Here is a 19,205-nt window from a genome sequence, read left to right as displayed (position 1 = left end):
TTATTACTATATAGAAATTCAATCGATTTTTGTGTACTGATTTTGTATCCTGCATCTTTACTGAATTCATTTATTAGTTCTAACAGTTTTTTGATGGAGTCTTTAGGATTTTCTATATATAATGTCAGGTCATCTGCAGATAGTGCCAGTTTTACTTCTTCCTTTCTAATTTGGATGCTTTTTATTTCTCTTTCTTGCCTAACTGCACTGGCTAGGACTTCCAATACCACGATAAATAAAAATGGCAAGAGTGGACATCCTTATCTTGTTCCCATTCTTAGAGGAAAAGCTTTCAGCTTTTCACCATTGAGTATAATGTTAGCTGTGTGTGTTGTCATATATGACCTTAGGGTTTCTATATACAGGATCATGTCATCTGTGAATGTAGTTTTACGTCTTCTAGAAAACATTTTAAAAGAACCAAAAGTCATTTTTGAATAAGAGTATTTGTTTCAGTTACCTGAGAGAATGAGGAGAAGGAAAAGAAGAGAACAAGAAAGAAGAGTAAAACTTTTCTTTTCTTGCCAGTCTTTGGATAGATTGACTCTGGCAGTATTTGTTGGCCAAGCCAGTCAAGGCTCACCTTCCTGAGATTGTGAGGACTTGTCCATATTTATAGACCTCATTTCTAACCATATAAGTCAGGCAGAAATATACACGTGTATATATGCCTTGCATATGTCCACACACATCACTCTCCACCACAGCAACCTCTACTTCTAGTGAGCTCACTGCCTTAGCTAAAAGTATGTGGCAGAGAAGAGGGAGGAAATCAAGGCGACTTCTGTGTGATGTGCCCAAGGGTCATCGTGTTTTGTCACAAAACCACCAGTTCTTGTTAGACATGTTTTACTTTCACAAGTTCATTTGAGGTTTTACTTTCACAAATTCAAATTAGATGTGGTTTTATTTTCATGAGTTCAGAGAGCTGGGTTTTGGTGCTCTCTTGGCCATTTGGTCAGACTCTGGGCACATAACCCGGCACCTTGGTCTATCCCTATATTAATGCCTATATATAGCAAGGAGTAGCATAGAAATGTTATGGAACAAGTAAAATTAGTCCATGAATGTGGCTGGAACACAATACAGGAAGAGCCTTCTCTCATGGAGCCATCACAGCTTTCAAGGCCCACGTGGATGCCACCGCCAGTATTGATCTTTTTAGCTAGTCTGTTACCTTTTTGATGAAATATGAATTGTGCAACTTGAGGAGCATGTGTTTCCTCTTTGTCAGTCTGACAAGTAACAATATAATGCTCCTAAGGCATAGGATCCAGATGCCCTAGGAGAGTATTTTCAGTTGGGGCCCATTTATATCAGGCAGCCCCTGTTCAGATTCATTGCAGTCTGAGAGTTTGTCAGCACAACAAAAGCAATTCACAGTTTCAAGAATGTGGAGGGCTTTCCAGAAGTGCTTGATATATAGTCTGGGGTCAGTAATGTCTAGGCTAATCCACTCATTGGACTTCTTTTTGAACTAGCCTTTTACGATCATGATTATAAATAGAAATGGAAATCGGGCTTTTGCCCATTCTCTTTCTAGCTAGGGAAAAATAAAAGTATGACCTCAGCTTTCTTTTGTTTGTTATCCTATAAATACAAGCTCATTCTGTTGGGCAACCAGAGGCACATATCACCACTCACCTTTTGTTCGTAGGGGAAGGTTAAGTGGATCTTAAATCTGATCATGGACTTCAGATTCCTGTGAAGAGATTACTCTTAGAAGCCAGCTCTGGCTCCCTCAATTACTCTGGGGTGATGGGGAGTCCAACTGAATTTAGCAATGGCACCTCCGGAAAATAGACGTTCTGGACTTGATCTAATAAAATCACCTTTTTATATTTGTATCAATGGGGAGGGGGTGGGGCATGAGTAATCAAAGGCCTTGGAAACTGGTTTTAAAATATAGGACGAGGAAATCTGGGAGGGTTGCAACTTGAATTGTTTTACATGAACTAATAAGGACCACAATTTGCATTTCTTGCATATTAGCACTCACAGGTCAGAGTATGAGGTAGGAGTGTCCCTATGGTTTTGGAGATGGGTTTGAATGCTGTAGCTTTGAATTTTTAGTTGTTCTTCTGCCAGAAGGTTTCTCGGGCCACTCTGGGAGATGCCATGTTGCCTCTTTGCCTTGTTTTGTGCTTTAGAATGCTGCTAGTTTTTGAATTATACATTTTGTTTTTGCTTTTTTTTTCTTATCCTCTGTAGATGATCACAGTAGGGTGAAGTTAAGACCTTTACCAGGAAAAGACTCTAAGCACAGCGACTACATTAATGCAAACTATGTCGATGTAAGTCAGAAATGTTTTTATAAACCTGTTTCTGATAAATGAAGAGTGCTGCAGAGACTGTTGAATGTGTTTTCATACCGCACAGAGCTCACACGAGAAGCACAGCCTACTCAATACGGAAGGCACTTGAATTATTAACTGGTCTGTGATACTGCTTTCATCTTACCTTGTGCTGTGTCATCTTTGAAGGGTTACAACAAAGCGAAAGCCTACATCGCCACCCAGGGACCGTTAAAGTCTACGTTTGAAGATTTCTGGAGGATGATTTGGGAACAAAACACTGGAATCATTGTCATGATTACGAACCTTGTGGAAAAAGGAAGAGTAAGAACTTGTTGGCTTAATCGTGTACCTTCATTCAAAAAAATATTTGTGGGGTACCGCTGTAGGGTAGAAACTTGGCAAGGCCGAAAGAGTTAGAGAAATGAGAAGTGTCCTCCCTGCCAGGAAAGTGAGCTAGGCACTTACCAGAGTGGATTAAACATGATGATCGAGGTGAATAGGGTATTAATTAGGGGGGTGCTGCAAAGCACAGGAATGCATCCTCCAGTACAGAGATTTTTTTTAAAGAGTTAGTTAATATTTGAGGTGAGATTTGAACAGTGAAAGAGGAGGAGGAAGAGTTACACAGGCTAGAAAAGAGAAGGAGGGACGTTCTAAGTATCTGGGAGAGAAAGAACAAAAGCAGGGACGTTGGAAGAAACAGTTTAGTCAAGGAACTACTAATAGTTCACACTGGGGGGAGTAAAGACTGCTTAAACACCTTGACCATGACTTAAGAGAACCTTTTTTTAAGATGATGATTCATATGTTAACTTTATTGGGTTATGAGCTTACATTAGACGTGAATTTAAGCTGGAATAAGGATCCAGGCTCTGGTTGGTAACTCAGAATCACTACTGCTTCACTTGGATGGTGGAATCCCTGTTTTGCCTTTGGTGATCCAGTTTTTAACACAAAGGCTCTCACAGTTACAAGAGACTTTGTGTTGACTGTGAATGCAGGCCAGCCTCCCAAAATGATACTTAAACTCCCTTGATAACATATCCTACTCACATTTCGTAGAGGTCAAATGTACAGGATTTTTCTTAGACCTTCTTTTAAAGTACATCATGTGTTGAAGGATGATCACGAATACTAGGCCCATTTCTCAAATGATCTTGCCCAAACGTGTCCCAAGATTAACCTCTTCAGAGGTCACATCTGCCTGCAGGGACTTCAGCCCATGCATTCCTTTTTTAGTCAACCACGTGGTAATATGGCCTGTGTCTCAACACCGTCATTTGAAACCACATTATCAACATTGGAATTGTGCATCAGTTGCAGTTATAATTTACAGCTTTTTTCTTTTTTGCAGCGAAAATGTGATCAGTATTGGCCCACAGAGAACAGTGAGGAGTATGGAAACATTATTGTCACACTGAAGAGCACAAAAGTACACGCCTGCTATACTGTTCGTCGTTTTTCAGTCCGAAATACAAAAGTGAAAAAGGTATTGAAGGAGTTGGGTGGGCTGCCAGGGCATCTCTTTTTAAACTAGTATGAAAATTACTGTGCGACTAAGGCCAACTCTCATAACCAACTTGGTTTTTAAAAAAGTATTTTTGAAACATTTTTTTCACAACTCTTTTGATTGACATCAGTGTATGGTGTGAAAGATACTGGCAAAGCACATAATAGAATTTAACTGGCCTGATTGAGTTCTTTAATCTCTTCATGAAGGAGGCTTCATTTGGGGGGAAAAAAAAGGTCCTCTGAGGTTTTGGTAACCAGCAAATATGGCAGCATGTTTGTTTGGTGATTCAGCTTTTTAATTCCAATTTTCTGACAGCTTTAAAGCATTGTTTCCCAAAGTGTGTCCCAAGGGATACTAGCCCTGCAAGATGCTTGCAAAAATCAAATTCTGTGCTTCAGTAAGTATGGAAAATGAATGCCACGGAGTATGTATTCCCCCTTAGAAATTTACAAGGAACACAAGTACCCAGAGTGCTAGAGTTAAGAAACCAATATAACTGTCGTGTTTCCTAATGTGACTTAACAATAAAACCCTTCTCTGTAGTAGAACTGTTACCATCCTGAGAATTACACCTTGTGGAAATGGTGCTTTCAGGTTATCTCAATTTCTCTTGTTGAAAATCCACTGTCCCATCGAGACTCATAGATCACTGTAGCAGTACTATGAACTCAAGACAGATGCTCCTTAGGAAAATGTGAAGTAGTACTCTACAGAGGTTTAGGTATGGGAGTTGTTTGTAGCAGTGGTTCCTAATTTATTTTTTTAGTCTTGGACATCTTTGAGAATGTGATAAAACTGTCTCCCTCTTGCCCCTGAAGAACTCACATTTACCGAGATTTTTATATGCACTGTCAGTGGCTCTGAAGCCCATTTGTGACCCAAGGTTAACAGTCCTTTCTGTGTATAGTTTTTTTCCAAGAATAGCAGAAGTATATAAAAATCAGCTGCACTGTTTTTATCTGTGTTCTCTGTAATAGAGCTGTTAACTGGCTCAAGCTAACCAATAACCAGTTTATACTCATGAAGTACAGTGTCCATTACTCACGGAAGCACCTCAGGTTATTTAAACACGGCCCACTTACTCTTATTTTAGAAACAGCTTAAGCCAGAGGAGGAAGTCAAATAGGAATGTTAGGTGTTTTGCACACTGACCGTAGTAACTGCAAATGAGGAAGAAATAGGAAAATGAGAGGTAACAGAAGAATTAAGAAATCAAAGATATCCAAAGGCCTTATAGCACAGGGCCAGACACCCTACAAGGTTCAGTGTCAATGGATTAATGACCCTGTATCATCAAAAAAAAAATTTTTTATTTTAGAGGTATTGGTAATTAAAAAAAAAAAAATCACAGCAAGTGATCTATTGGGGGAAATTTTTCATCCAAAGTGGTTCAAGTGTAAAAAGTGCAGCCACTTAAATGAATTTTTCAGAGTAGTTTTCCTTTATGAAAGTGACAGATAAATTGATTGTTGCCTTTGACTCTAGAGATTTAGAACCACTTGTCACTTAGGATCCTCCCCACACTTCCTGGAGAGTGTACAGCACGAGCACTCCGGCTCCTAAAGGTCCAACCCGGACAGCGGAGAAAGAATGTGAGTCCCGGCCCACAGTCAGATGAGTTGGGGCAGGAAGTCAGGAAATGGAGGCCTTGTAGGCAAATTACAAAGTGCTTGGATCGGTCCAGATCCAGAAAACCGATATTAAACATTCATTCTTGGTACAGTCTTAACCCATTTTCTCTTCCAAGAGATGTCTGATCCGTCTCATGCACCCAGGTCATGTCTCCATTTTGGGCATGAGAGGGCCACAGAGAGGAAATAACCAACCCCAGGAACGGCAGTTAAGGCGAATGGGAACAGAGGTCAGGTTTGCTGACATCCTTATGTGATTTTTATCAGAATGCCCACTCTCAGCTTAAAGACATCTTTCCTCACCCTTCTCTTAGGGTCAGAAGGGAAATCCCAAGGGGCGTCAGAATGAACGGGTAGTGATCCAGTACCACTACACGCAGTGGCCCGACATGGGAGTTCCCGAGTATGCCCTCCCGGTCCTGACCTTCGTGAGGAGGTCCTCAGCAGCCCGGACTCCAGAAATGGGCCCTGTGTTGGTGCACTGCAGGTGAGGCCGACGGCATCCCCTTTCTTCTGCCTGGGATTCAGCATTTGAATTGGGCAGAGCAGCGGGTGTGGGCTGTGTGAACTTGGACCACTGTGGCCCTGCTGCTGCTTTGTTTGATTTAGAAACGGAGTCTTACGCTGAAAACTGGGACCAATGAGACCTGTTAGGGTTATGGAAAGTCACTGTAGTCCCCTCACATTAAGAAACCATCTGCTGCGTCTGAGGTTAAAACAAAATCTGCTCTTAGAGGATGAGTCTCCAGTTTTTATAACACCTTATTACTGATAAAATCCCCAGTGTTTATAGGGAAATTGTTGGCAGCTCCTAATATATAGAAACCTTACACACAAGTTTAGAACTTTCCACACTAGAGATTTAGAGTTTTTGAACATGGCTTTTCTGTAGGGTTCCTCCAAATGATAATATTTAGTTTATGTGTGAAAGGCTTTCAGCTTATGCGTGCTATATAAAATACCTTTTTTAAAGCACAGATAAAGCCTGTTTTCCCATCTTAACTAACTACCTTAAACAACCTTAGCTGATTGTTATAAAAATGCTTTTATTGTGTTTCATTTGGATTGCTGGGCTTTTTTCACTTTGGTATTCAAATAGATGTTGCTGATTCTGTGATGTATGTTACATAGCTGCCCAGCCTTTTCTCAGCATTTCTCTGGGGCTCTTCTCATAAGATGCTCCCACAGAGCAGGTCCTTTGCAGACGTCGGAACCCATCTTCTGTTTAAAGTCCCATGAGGACTCTACATTTTTGCTCACCCACTTAGAATCACTAAAATAGAGGTGAAGGTCTATCAATCAAAGCACTTGGGTATCATCAACAAAACTGTGTGAGATGGGGAACCTGAGGCGGCAGGTTTCTGCCAAAAGAAGCCTGTGGTTCAATACGACAGAACTCGGGTCTCCCTGGGTTGGGTTGTGTTGTTTTGCTTAAATAACAATCAATCAGGAAACGGGAATAAAAGAGGCCAGCTTTTCCAGAGGGGCTCTTATTCTCCTACCCCTGGATTACTAAAGGAAAGTAGCCCTTTAAATAGGAACTTGCCAGTACTGAGCACCCTGGGGGGGAGTGGTGCAGAAAGGGGGTTTATTGAAAGGATAGTGCATTCTCCCAGAATCCCTGGGGGAGCGGGAGAACCGGGCAATGCCTCAGCAGGGGTGGTTCTGGTGCGGAGATGGCTACTGCCAGGAGAGACACCTTGTGGTCCCTGGCATCAGAGTTAAACCCTTTGCTTGAGCTGCAGGCAAGGCTGAGAAAGCAAATATGTAACTCTATATATTTTTATTTGTTTATATTTAATTTTATATTTTTAGGTATGGTAGAAGGGCAGTCTTCCCTCCCCATCAAGACTCATGAGGGAGGAAGGATCCTACTGAGGTTTCTGGATGCTATCCGTATATCATAACCCTCTTGTTGAGAGAACCTAGTGTAGTTGACGTAGGTTATTTCTCAGCACGCTGGAGACTCAGATGATAATTTTTGTAATCCATGGTTCATGACCTGGTAGAGCAGCAGGTGTACTAGTTGAGTGTCTGCCTTTCTCCCAGTGCTGGCGTGGGCAGGACGGGCACCTACATTGTGATCGACAGCATGCTGCAACAGATCAAAGACAAAAGCACAGTCAATGTCCTGGGATTCCTGAAGCATATCAGGACACAGCGCAACTACCTCGTCCAGACTGAGGTGAGGAAGGGCTGCTGGGGTTCTCATGTGATTCCAGCGCACGCTTGAACGGAAAGTTGAATGACTGATAGTGAGGAGACGTATGCATTCTCTTGAGGCTGGAAGGAATTTACAGGTTTGTGTTGGAAGATGTCCTAACCGGGATACCGTTCTTTGGCTCACAGTCGTCCATTTCTGTGTGGATCTTAAAATGAAGCAGATACAGTTTTCTCTTGTGCTGTGTACTCCATGCTGGGGGCGGTTAAACCTTGTTTTTTAGCCTGAGAGATATATACGCGAGAATGGTTCTGAAGCCCTTCACTGAACACACGTTTTCCCACTGCTTTGTTTGGGGCGTGGTGTGGAATACAGAACTAAACGCAACACAGTCCCTACCCTAAAATACCTTCTGGTAGACAAGGAAGGAAGGAAGTATTGACTGGAGCCGACGCCCTGGCTGTAAATGCATGAGGGAATTCCCTGGGGGGGGGGGGGTCACTGCTAGGGGAAGAGTTCACCTAAGGTAGATTTCACGCAGGGGACAGAGGCGGCTGGCCCGTCCCAGGTCTCCTCAGCGACCACCATGTCGTGTGCCTTTTAGGAGCAGTACATTTTCATCCATGATGCCTTGTTGGAAGCCATTCTCGGAAAGGAGACTGAAGTATCTTCCAGTCAGCTACATAGCTACGTTAACAGTATCCTCATACCAGGAGCAGGAGGAAAGACACGACTGGAAAAACAGTTCAAGGTAGTGCTTTGAATACGTTTCTTTGGCAAAGCAGCAAGGAGGTAAAGAAATGCCTTGCGTTTGGAAGGTCATGTCTTTTTTGCATGAATGTCTAGACTGAAATGGATTGCTGTTTGTACTCCTCGGATGTAATCCATGGGAAGATCAAGTTTCGACTTACGTATGAATTGTTGGTATCCAAGTAGACAGTGCCGTGCTGTATTTTCTTCTGCGCAGTTTACGACTTTAACATTTGCCCCTGGCCACAATGACATAGTACTCTGTCAGTCGTTCCAGTCCAAAAAATATCCTCTGTATTTTTTTCTGAACGAATCTCTCTTACGCTGATGAAGAACGGCTATTTGTTGGCGTTATCTTAAAAGCAAAGCTCTTTGAATGAGTATCCTAGCAGATAATTTAGAAACTAGAAAAGATCTAGTTACTATGGAATACTAAAGAAACTTTAGTTAACTTTTCCTAAATGGTTATTCTTTTTATTTGATAGGGGCATGGGGTGTAAAGACAGTGAAGGCTTATATGGAATTGAGTGAAATAAAAGTGAAAAAAGAGACTATAAGAACTATTTAAGTAAGATCAGAAAGCTCAGTCATCTCAAAGTACTAAGTGCTTTCCTATTTCGTAGTCTCTCATTAGACTTTAAAAAACCAGGCTTTTTTGCACATTGTTCTATATGTAATTTCTCATTTTGTGTCAAGATGGAAAGAATGAGATGAATCTCTGCAGTTTTAGTTTTCATGGTAAAACTTTCCATAGACACTGAAACCTTCGAGTCTCAGCTCAAGAAATGAGACTGTCAAGCAAATGATAACAAGTGATATGAAATGAAAAATAGATCAATTTCACCAAGTTCAGTTAGTTATAACAATTTTAAATTTCTAGGTCTCCTTTTGTAACATCCTTACTACTCTGCAAACCATTTGAGGTAATGAATAGTGAGGACATAGTGTCTCATTTTGAATGTTTAAAATGAATTCTTAAAAAAATTAAGTACCAATAATTCTTAATTAAATTCTGCCTTTTCTGTGTCTGCAACATTTGTTTATACACTGTTTTAAAAATTCATCAAAGGAAACCAGGTCATTTGTTCCTTTACAGGCATTAACCATGTTAGAACTTAAATAGAAATAAAAAACAAATAGAAACTTAAACTACATCCATCTCCATGTAGAGAAGGAGACCGTTCCCATATACTCTGTTAGGATGGACCCCTCCCCACCCCCCCCCCCAAAAAAAGATTGACAGAATGATTCAACCAAGCTATATACACAGGAAGAATAACCAAACTACTGGGCTAATTATTTATAACAGCCTTAGAACAATGTCAGTTCAGTTTAACAGACATTTACTGAGAACTTTACCTGAGATCCTTTACCTTCAAGAAACATGATTAGCTCTTATTACCACGAAGCCGTCTTTGCTAGTATAGCGCCACCTCTGTCTCATGTGGCTGTGAGGAATCAGTGACATCATCAACAGAGAAACCCACGTTAATTCAACAAATGCTGCTTACATAGTGCCTGTCGTCAAGAAACCTAAGGCCTAATAGTAAATAAAACAAGCATGCAAACAACTAAGACAGCTGAAAAAACTACCACTCTTGAAACACAAAAGAGTGTCCTTTGGGATACAAAAATGTTTAAAATGCATGAGTAATCTGATTATAGTTATTTGTGCCAGATCATCAAACAGATGCTATCAATTATACCTTTGTTTTTGTTTTGTTGTCTTTCCCCACTTGACTGAGATAGACAACGCTGCATGTAGGTCAAAGGATTCTAAGTTTAGGGTCTACAACGTAATGATTTGATAGTTATGTATATACTGAGAAATGATTACCACAATAAGTTAGTTAACACAGGCACAATTATAATCCTTTGAATGAAGGCTAAAATGTTGCTTTTCTTTCAGCTGGTCACACAGTGTAACGCAAAATACGTGGAATGCTTCAGTGCTCAGAAAGAGTGTAACAAAGAAAAGAACAGAAACTCTTCAGTCGTGCCCTGTAAGCTCTTAAAATCAGTTCGACTTGCCTGTGTTCGTTTTTTCTTTGGATTTTGCGTGTTTGTTAGGTAAAGAGGCAGCCACTACCAAGGGGAAAAGTTATGCTGAGGACAACTGAAGCAGTTTGATCAAAACGGGAGGGGTGGGTGTCGGCGCCAGCAAGTTGCCGCGTCTATGTGACATGAAAGCTGGCTTCAGTTCTACTCGAAATTCAAGAGTTAGATTATTTCTACCATGTCTTACCTTTAAAAAAAAAAACAGTCAAGTCATTATCACTGTGGCATTAATGCTCTCTTAAAACAGAAAGTCCTGGATTAATCTGCACAGCTGGAACTACATTACTGAATTATTCTGGCTATTGAGACTAAGGCACTGTTGGTAGGTGGTGACCACTGCATAAATAACTTGGGACACAGCAGTGGATACTGTGTGTAGTACACTGTAGACACAGGCATGGGTGATCAGTGGAGAGATTCTCTCTACTGAAAGAGGCCAATATTTTCTAAGCCCTTCCCGAAGAAAAAGATAGGGAGTAAGGGGATGGCAAAAGAGCAAAATACAATACGTTGGTATAATTGTAGGAATATCAAACCAGGGTCAGGAGTGACCTGAAACCCTGTGTCGTCTCCACACAGAGTATCCTCTTAGCGATCTGCTGGGAAAGCCTCTCCCACAGTCAAGTGTTATTCCTATAACGTCTGGGTCCTGCTGGGCACATGCAGCAGAATTTCATTTTACATTCTTCCTTAGCTGATAATGCTCTAGCTTGTTTAAAAATATAGGTAAGTCTTAAAAAGAAAGGGGAGCCAAAGAGCTCTGTTACTCACCAAGTAACTCTCAGAAAGTGCTGTTGGTGGTGAGGGGTAATGAGGCAAATGTGGTGTTTTCGTTTTTTCCATGTCATAGCTGAGCGTGCTCGAGTGGGCCTTGCACCGTTGCCGGGAATGAAAGGAACAGACTACATTAATGCTTCTTATATCATGGTAAGAGTCAACAGTTAATTATAAATAAAGTCAATTAAACTGAAAGGTGCTAAACAGCAGATACCACCTATGTGACTTTCATTTTTCAAGTCATACACATCAAAATTATAGAGATTTCTATATCTGGAAACCTCTAACCAAGGATACCTAACCAGTGAGGACACAAAAATTGCTTAAGTTAACAAAAATGCTTGTTAAGGAATTAATCTTTTTGTGAATTTCACCCATCTAGTCTTGGAATAAATGTTGAAATTGCTGTCAAGTAAAAACAGCAGGGGGAACTAGAAGTGCATCGGATGTGGAGAGAAAACTGTCTATACGTGTTAGGAGAAGTACATCTAAAAATTAGCCAAATGCACTGAATGCCTCTTTTGATTATTTTCGTGAGGTCAAAACAGTGCTGGTCTTATTTCATGAATATATTTTACTGCTGCAGAGTTAAACACTCATAATCACTGGTTCTTCGTCTTCCTAACTGAAGGGCTATTACAGGAGCAATGAATTTATCATAACCCAGCATCCTCTGCCACATACTACGAAAGATTTCTGGCGAATGATTTGGGATCATAACGCACAGATCATTGTCATGCTGCCAGACAACCAGAGCTTGGTAAGTAAAGCACATCTGCTATATATTAATGAGCCCGGGAGGCCATAGCATAAATTACCTTGTCACAGGGCTACAGTGTCTGTACATGCTAGGGAGGGAATTCAGACTTCTCATCGTGTATGTCTGCACAGGTGCCTTTCCTAGTCTCACCATTCCTGACCCTATCAGTTCCAATAGGATCAGCACTGATCCCTAATGCTGGTGATATATCAATCACCCCTCAGTTGTACTGTACATGGCAGTGTGGGAGAAGGTTTTTATTTATTTATTTTGGCTGCGTTGGGTCTTTGTTGCTGCGCGCAGGCTTTTCACTGCGGTGGCTTCTCGTCGCGAAGCACGGGCTCTAGGCGCGCGGGCTTAGTTGCTCCGCGGCATGTGGGATCTTCCCGGAGCAGGGCTCGAACCCATGTCCCCTGCATTGGCAGGCGGATTCTTAACCACTGAGCTACCAGGGAAGGCCAGAAGGTTTTGAAGAAGGTCCTTTTTCTAACCTCACTAATGCATGACTTTAAGCCGACCTCTTAGTTGCTGTATGTCACTGTTGAAAAATAAATGAACAATAACAGTAGTTAACATTCATTGATTATATTTTTACGTGTATTAACTCCTTTAATCCTTTCTACAACTCGATGACACAGGTACTCTCAGCATCTCCTTTAGTAGCTGAGAAAACTGAGGGAAGTAACTTGCCCAAGGGCATATACGAATCATGGGAGCCAGGATTGGAACTTGAGTCACCTGTCTCATTTTGCTATTGTATATGTCCAACGCCGCCGCATCATAGAAATGTTTCCTAGCAAAAAAAAACGGTATCAAAAGTACTAATAATGTATCGTTAATTTTCCCCCAGTCCATAGGCAAGCCCGATCTATTACAGGGGGGGAGATTAGGAAAGGCTTCTTTGTTCGGACTTGATGGTGCTTTTTAAGACCTTGACTAAGCTACTACCTCTTTCTTCTCCCTTTACTCCTTCCCTATTGAGGTCTCTAGACCCTAGAGGAGAAGGGTGAGCACGCTTATGAAAATAAGTGTAACTATTTCTGCTGAGCTCTCATTGCATTCTTAAGTTTCGAAATAGTTGCATCTTCGGAAGTTACTATGAGTACTTGTAAGCGCACAAAGTAAAAACAAAAACAAAAACGATCTGCCTCCGTGAGTGTCAGAGTAGTGAGTTTTTTAATCAAGAAAGAACAGCATGTGAGTGAACCCCTAGTCTTGATGACATGCATTTGACTGTGTGCCCAGTCAGTAGGAACTTCACTTTGTCGCTTTCTGCTCCAGCTTCGGAATACCAAGACTGCTTCTGTGTGATAGAATGGCAACAAAGTTGAGAATCTTAAGCTAAAAACTGGAGTGTAAATTTTCAAATTAGCTGGCAATAGGGGTCTACTCTGTTCGGCATATGGAAATTGGAGGCACTTAGGGTTGTTAAAACGTGCATTTGTTGGATGAGTCAGTGTTTTGTTACCCTCACTTAACAGAGGACAGTCACTATACCCAAGAGCTCATTTGTATGGGGAGGAGAGGGGGAGACTGACTGAGTGAGTCAATACGTGTTCTGTGGACAGCGACGATACAGGGCCACCAGCCCTGTCGTCTCGGTGTCTCTCTGAGGCCCAAGGAGGCTATGCTGCAATCATGCATGTCTGCACTCATAGCTCTGGGGTCGGAAGTCAGATTCAGTAGTGTGTAGTTTTTTTCGAAAGATACTGTCTCTGCATTTTTTGTTTGCTTTGTTATTTATCACTACTGTAACGTTACAAAGACCATCATTCTGTGAACAGCCCAAAAGTCACTGCTGCTCAGGCGTCTCTGCCCTATCTGTAAGCAAAATAACCATGCGATCAGAGCTCCCACTGAATTAAGAAGTAGCATTTCTTTGTCATAGTCTGTCAAGAGGATCAGTTATTCCCTAGTTTACTGTCTGTGTTCAGAAGGTTTTTCTGCCGTTCCTCCACCATTACTAAAATCCCTTTGGCAGTCTTTAGGCAAATTAGATAATTTCCAGTTCATGTTATCATCATAATAGCTCTTTGAGGTATATAGTTTTATTATTCCCACTTTTCAGATATGGAAATTAAGCCTTAGATAGATTACTTTATTCAGCATCACATCCAATCCTATACTTAATCTATGTATTTGGTTAAATTTAGAGGCCTTGTTCGTCATTATGTCTTTAATATCTGTTCAAAGGGCCCTAATTCCACTTCCTTGGGCAAAATGTATTAAAACCCAAGACAGTTACAGGCTTCTTTTGTATAGACTAAACCCCGTTGCTAATCTGTTTCCCCTTATGCTGAGCTTTAAAAATAAAAATGTACTTGGCAATAAGCTATATTGAAACTTGAAAGGGTGATAAGTCTTATTGGACTGTTGGCTCATTTCTAATGCAACAATGTAAGATTAAACAAAACCTTTGTTTTCAACATTATTCAGAATTATTTCTGACTTCACTAGTACTGTCTAAGCATTTTCAGGAAAATGCCCATAGAAATGTATATATTACAGGCAAACTGTAATTTGCCATTTGAACTGATTAGAAAAAGGAGGGGGCGGGGCTCATCATAATCATTGTATTTCTCACAGAGTCTCCAGCCTAGGCAACGGTTCTCTTTTTCTTAGGCCTCCATAGTTTTCAGGGATAGAATTCAAGTATCAAGCCTGAATACTGTATTAGTTTCAGGTGTACAACTAAGTGATCCAGTTATATTTTCTGATTATTTTCCATTATAGGTTATTGCAAGACATTGAATATAGTTCCCTGTGCTATTCAGTAAATTGTTATTGCTTATCTATTTTATGTATAGTAGTTTCTGTTACTGAATATTTATTTTTAATCTTAAAAATAATAGATGAACTTTTAAAGCTTACCTGATTCGAGGCTGAAAGACTTGAAATCGAACATTGACAGACTAACTTTCCTTTTACAAAGCACCTTCTACTTAGAGCCAATATGCTTATTTATGGGCCTGTCTGAGCCTTGGTGTTTTCATCTACAAAGCCAGAAGATAAAAATAGCTCACTAGCATATTATGAAAATTAAATAAGATGATGTTTACGAAAGTCCTTTGCAAAATGCTTATCAATTGTAGAGCTGTTAACATAATCCACAGAACAACAATTAGCACATCTTAGTTGCATAAGCCATTGTGAAATAATAAGTTAAAATTACTTGACCTAGATCCTGTCTCCTTTTTTACTCTGACAATTATATTACAGAGCATTTCTCAGCTAGGGGTAATACATCCCCTACAGAGGGAGGTTTTTTGGTTGTCGGAATGACATAGGTGAGAGGTGCTAGGAAATAGTTATTAAGCGTATTTTACAACAGAATACAACCACCACTGAACTCAGCATGATTAGATAGGGCTAATCTAATCGGGCTAATAATTCTATGAACCCAATTTAAAAAATGATTTGAGAGGTATGGCAAATGGCAAAGAAAGAAATCGTTTGGTGAGAAAATTCAAAAACAAATGGTTGGCAGCACTGCAGAGGAATTTTTGTCCTTCTTTTTTTTTGGTCCCCATAGGCTGAAGATGAGTTTGTATACTGGCCAAGTCGAGAAGAATCCATGAACTGTGAGGCCTTTACCGTCACCCTTATCAGCAAAGACAGACTGTGCCTCTCTAATGAAGAACAAATTATCATCCATGACTTTATCCTTGAAGCTACACAGGTAACCTCAACCTCAATTCCTCAGTAACAGCCACACCTAGGCGCCACACCTGGGCCCTGGATCACCCTTCCAAGTAATAATGAAGTAATTTACCACCCTTAAGATGGGCCCAAGCAGGCATTTGAGTATGACTTAAGTATGTTCACTTCCTTTTTTGCTTCCTTCAAATATTTGCTTTTTCAAGCTGGAAAGATGACATGTAGCAGTTCCTCTGATTGAGCAGGCATACAAATAGGCCTGTTGACCTAATTATAAAAACAATATACTAGAGCTCAGTATTTTCTTTGCCATCAGAAATGTAAGCCTTGCAATATGTTGCAGAGATGATAATATTAAGACTTTTTTTTTTTTTTTAGTAAACAACATTTTGATGCATAATTAACTACCTTCCTATGGGGTTGGTAAGAGGGGAGCTGTCTTATTTAAATAATGATGTCCTCACCCCTTCCTGGGTTTCTTTTCTTTATTTTTATAGATAAGATAGATAGAGTAGGATATAAAGCCTCTTATAATTTGTTGTCCCTTAAAATATTTCCCTGAACAGGATTCTATTTCACTATCATAACCTCATTTGTTCATGTCAAGCAGACCTCCCTAGTATTTTTCTCCTTACAGCAGTTTGGTTAACCTGGCATGCTTCAATCATCTATAGTATACACTTCCTCAGGGGCAAGTACGAGTCATTAGATTATAGACAGGATGAAATGAAGGATGGGCCGTGACTCGTGTTGTATTGGTTGTAGGATGACTATGTCCTAGAAGTTCGGCACTTCCAGTGTCCCAAGTGGCCTAACCCGGATGCCCCCATAAGCAGTACTTTTGAACTTATCAACGTCATCAAGGAAGAGGCCTTAACAAGGGACGGCCCCACCATCGTTCATGATGAGTATGCACCTGTTTTTAATTATCTTGTTGCATTGCGATAGTAGGGGAGGAAAGACAGATTTTAAACACGTAATCCCTCTCTCAGCGTGTGACAAGTCCAGCTTATTTCTAATGTGTCCATGTGCAAGGTGTTGGGGTTCTCTTTGGGTTTTAATTTGTCAAAGGCTTCAGGCTCTCCGAGTGTAGGTTCTAGAAAGGTGAAAGTACTGTATCTTAGCCTACCAAAATACATCTGCATGCTTTCTGAGGTTTTCTGTTTCAATAATGCAAATTAAACAATAACTTACAACATGTCTACATTTCTATTAATTTAAATGTAATACTTTATATTAATTAGTTGTTTTTAAATCCTTACACTGATTTCCAGCAAACACTTATTAGGGAAGAAACCTTTTAAAATATACTTTAGCTGATTAGTAATGAAAAAGGTCCTATTATTAATGATAATGTTTATAGTTTACAGTGTGTTTTGAAGTTTACAGTACTGTCTCTGGGAGTTTAAAGGTAAAGCATATGAATTGCAAAGAGCACAAATAACTTGCTCCTGGCTCTGAGCTTCTAAGTGTCCGAATAGAGTTCAAACCCAGCCCACTTTCCCTTTAATGAGAAGGAAGGGGGTCATAGATATACCTCATGGTATATGAATACCTGGAGTCAAACTTCATAGATGGACTCGACCTGCAAATCAGTTGCAGACTGTTGTGAATCTCACAAACCTTTAGCCAATGGCACCAATTAGACGCCCTCGTCTCTAGTTCGAAGGTAGTTAGTTACCTCCCTTGGTCAGCAACGTGTCAGGGCATCCATTATGTTCATTAAATTACCATCTACTCTGCTAGAATAGATATTAGTAAATTTCAAAGTAAAAGCTCATTAAGTCTTATCCTTGAACTAATGCTGTCACAGGAAGTGAACAAAGACTTTCGGCGGAGGTCAGCACCTTCACCTCAAATCCATGGTACTCTCCTGTTTGAAGCAAGCCATATGTTTGGCTCCTTCCAAAGAGTTTGATGGTCTTTTTTAAATAGTGACTATTTCAAAATGTTGACCTCTTAATTAGAAGAATTAGGATTAGTTAAGTAGCCTAAGTAAGATCCCTGGAAATGTGACAACCAGCAGTAGTGTTTAAATAACACAGTCAACCTCAGAATAACTGGGTAGTTACTACGAGTCTACGAAACTTTAGGATATGCAGTTATAGCACAAAGTTAGGGCTGCTTCTAGAGTTTTTTCCCCCACTAATCTGGGTCAGCTTTTCATATACCTTCTGGATTTTACTAGCTTTTATCAATTCAGACTAAATTCTAACGTTGCTGCCCAGCTCCGTGACGGATTTTGCTGTTCTGATAGTACTCCAAGGATCTGTCGTGAAGTCAGTAACGCAGCTAATGTCATATTTCATGGTAAGAGAAGACGGAAAGAAGGAAAAAAAAAAAAAAAAAAACAACCCAACAACAACTAGTTAAACAATTTAAACAGAACTGTTTGATTCATTTATCTATATTCAGCTTTGGGGTATATTGTCTTATTGAGTGATTTTTATTTTATGCTACATGCTGACTGTGTCACCTCTGGAATTAATCAAATGTAGCTTGTTCTTAGGCCTAAGCAAGAAAAGAACAAATTCATCCTACACTAGTGTCTCTTCACATATCATATAGGTGAGCTGGATTAAAAGCCACCTAAAGACCTGCATTCGTTCATTTATCCACCATCTTTAAGAGATAAGTGATTCCATTAAAATTATTTTTGTACATTACTCAAGCACATTTGAAGTTCTTTAATAGTTGTTAGCTCTAGTACAACACTGAATGCCAGTTACCTTTCAGTTTCCATCTTACCTACTTTTTGAACCTCTAAATATTCCTTCCTGATGGCCTACAAACGAACACCTCAAATCTAGCATATATAAACCCAAACTTACCTTCCCAGCCTGCTCCCATCCACTTAGTTGTACAAACCAGAAACATATCAGAGTCCTTTTCTGTGCCCCCTCACCTCCAATTATCATTGGCCACCAAGTCTTGTTGATGCCTACTCAGTACACTTCCCAAATTCAAGCTGGTTGAAGCTTTACTTCTTCAGCTATCATCCCAGTCCTCCACTGATTTACTTCCTGCAGCCCACCTTAGCCCTGCCAATACTATTCTAAGTGCCCTTTTATTCAACACACACTTCAAAAGTCACTCTCTTTGAACTGTTTCTAACTCAAACCAGAGGGGATCATCCACAAGCATCGCATCTTTACCAAGGCCATTCCTGTTTATCATATCATATTGTAACTACTTGTTCACATGACTGTCACCCCACATTGCTGTGACCAGCAGTGCTAACTTATTCATCCCATTCTCCATAGAGTGACACACAGTGGGTGGTGGATAAATATTGGTATGAATTGGTACCGTGCTTTCAAGTTAGGATGACTTACCCCATTATTCAGGATATGTGCCTGTATATGAACTTGCCCCAGACAGCCTTGCTTTTTGTGTTGTTTATTGGTATTTTTCCTGCTTACATTCATCTGTGAACTATAAAACCAATTTATCGACACAAAGTTTAAGTTTTGTCAAAGATAGCAGCGGGCAGGCTCGGAAAGAAGGCCTGAGTGCTTCCACTGAAAGTCAAAGAGTTGAGTTGAACTTTTAGTGCACAAACTCTGTGATGTCGATCTGGTCTTCACAGCTGTGTGCCAGG

General features: G+C 40.3%; 1 protein-coding gene across 3 annotated transcripts in view; it reads left to right on the top strand.

Annotated features, from left to right (window-relative positions):
• PTPRG (protein tyrosine phosphatase receptor type G) overlaps nt 1-19,205 on the top strand; it is a 731,557-nt gene that overhangs the window by 696,258 nt on the left and 16,094 nt on the right. For all 3 annotated transcript variants that reach the window (XM_007192374.3, XM_007192373.3, XM_007192375.3), the window contains 11 exons: nt 2,212-2,294; nt 2,484-2,618; nt 3,652-3,786; nt 5,756-5,928; nt 7,491-7,626; nt 8,207-8,353; nt 10,262-10,355; nt 11,261-11,337; nt 11,819-11,947; nt 15,480-15,626; nt 16,370-16,512. In XM_007192374.3, the coding sequence (XP_007192436.2) occupies nt 2,212-2,294; nt 2,484-2,618; nt 3,652-3,786; nt 5,756-5,928; nt 7,491-7,626; nt 8,207-8,353; nt 10,262-10,355; nt 11,261-11,337; nt 11,819-11,947; nt 15,480-15,626; nt 16,370-16,512 (1,399 nt within the window). The remainder of the gene's footprint in view (nt 1-2,211; nt 2,295-2,483; nt 2,619-3,651; nt 3,787-5,755; nt 5,929-7,490; nt 7,627-8,206; nt 8,354-10,261; nt 10,356-11,260; nt 11,338-11,818; nt 11,948-15,479; nt 15,627-16,369; nt 16,513-19,205) is intronic.

The sequence above is a fragment of the Balaenoptera acutorostrata genome, chromosome 10, assembly GCF_949987535.1.
Source record: "Balaenoptera acutorostrata chromosome 10, mBalAcu1.1, whole genome shotgun sequence".
NCBI classification, from domain to species: Eukaryota; Metazoa; Chordata; class Mammalia; order Artiodactyla; family Balaenopteridae; genus Balaenoptera; species Balaenoptera acutorostrata.
Note: the sequence above shows the minus strand (reverse complement) of the source record. Positions and strands in the feature narration are given on the sequence as shown.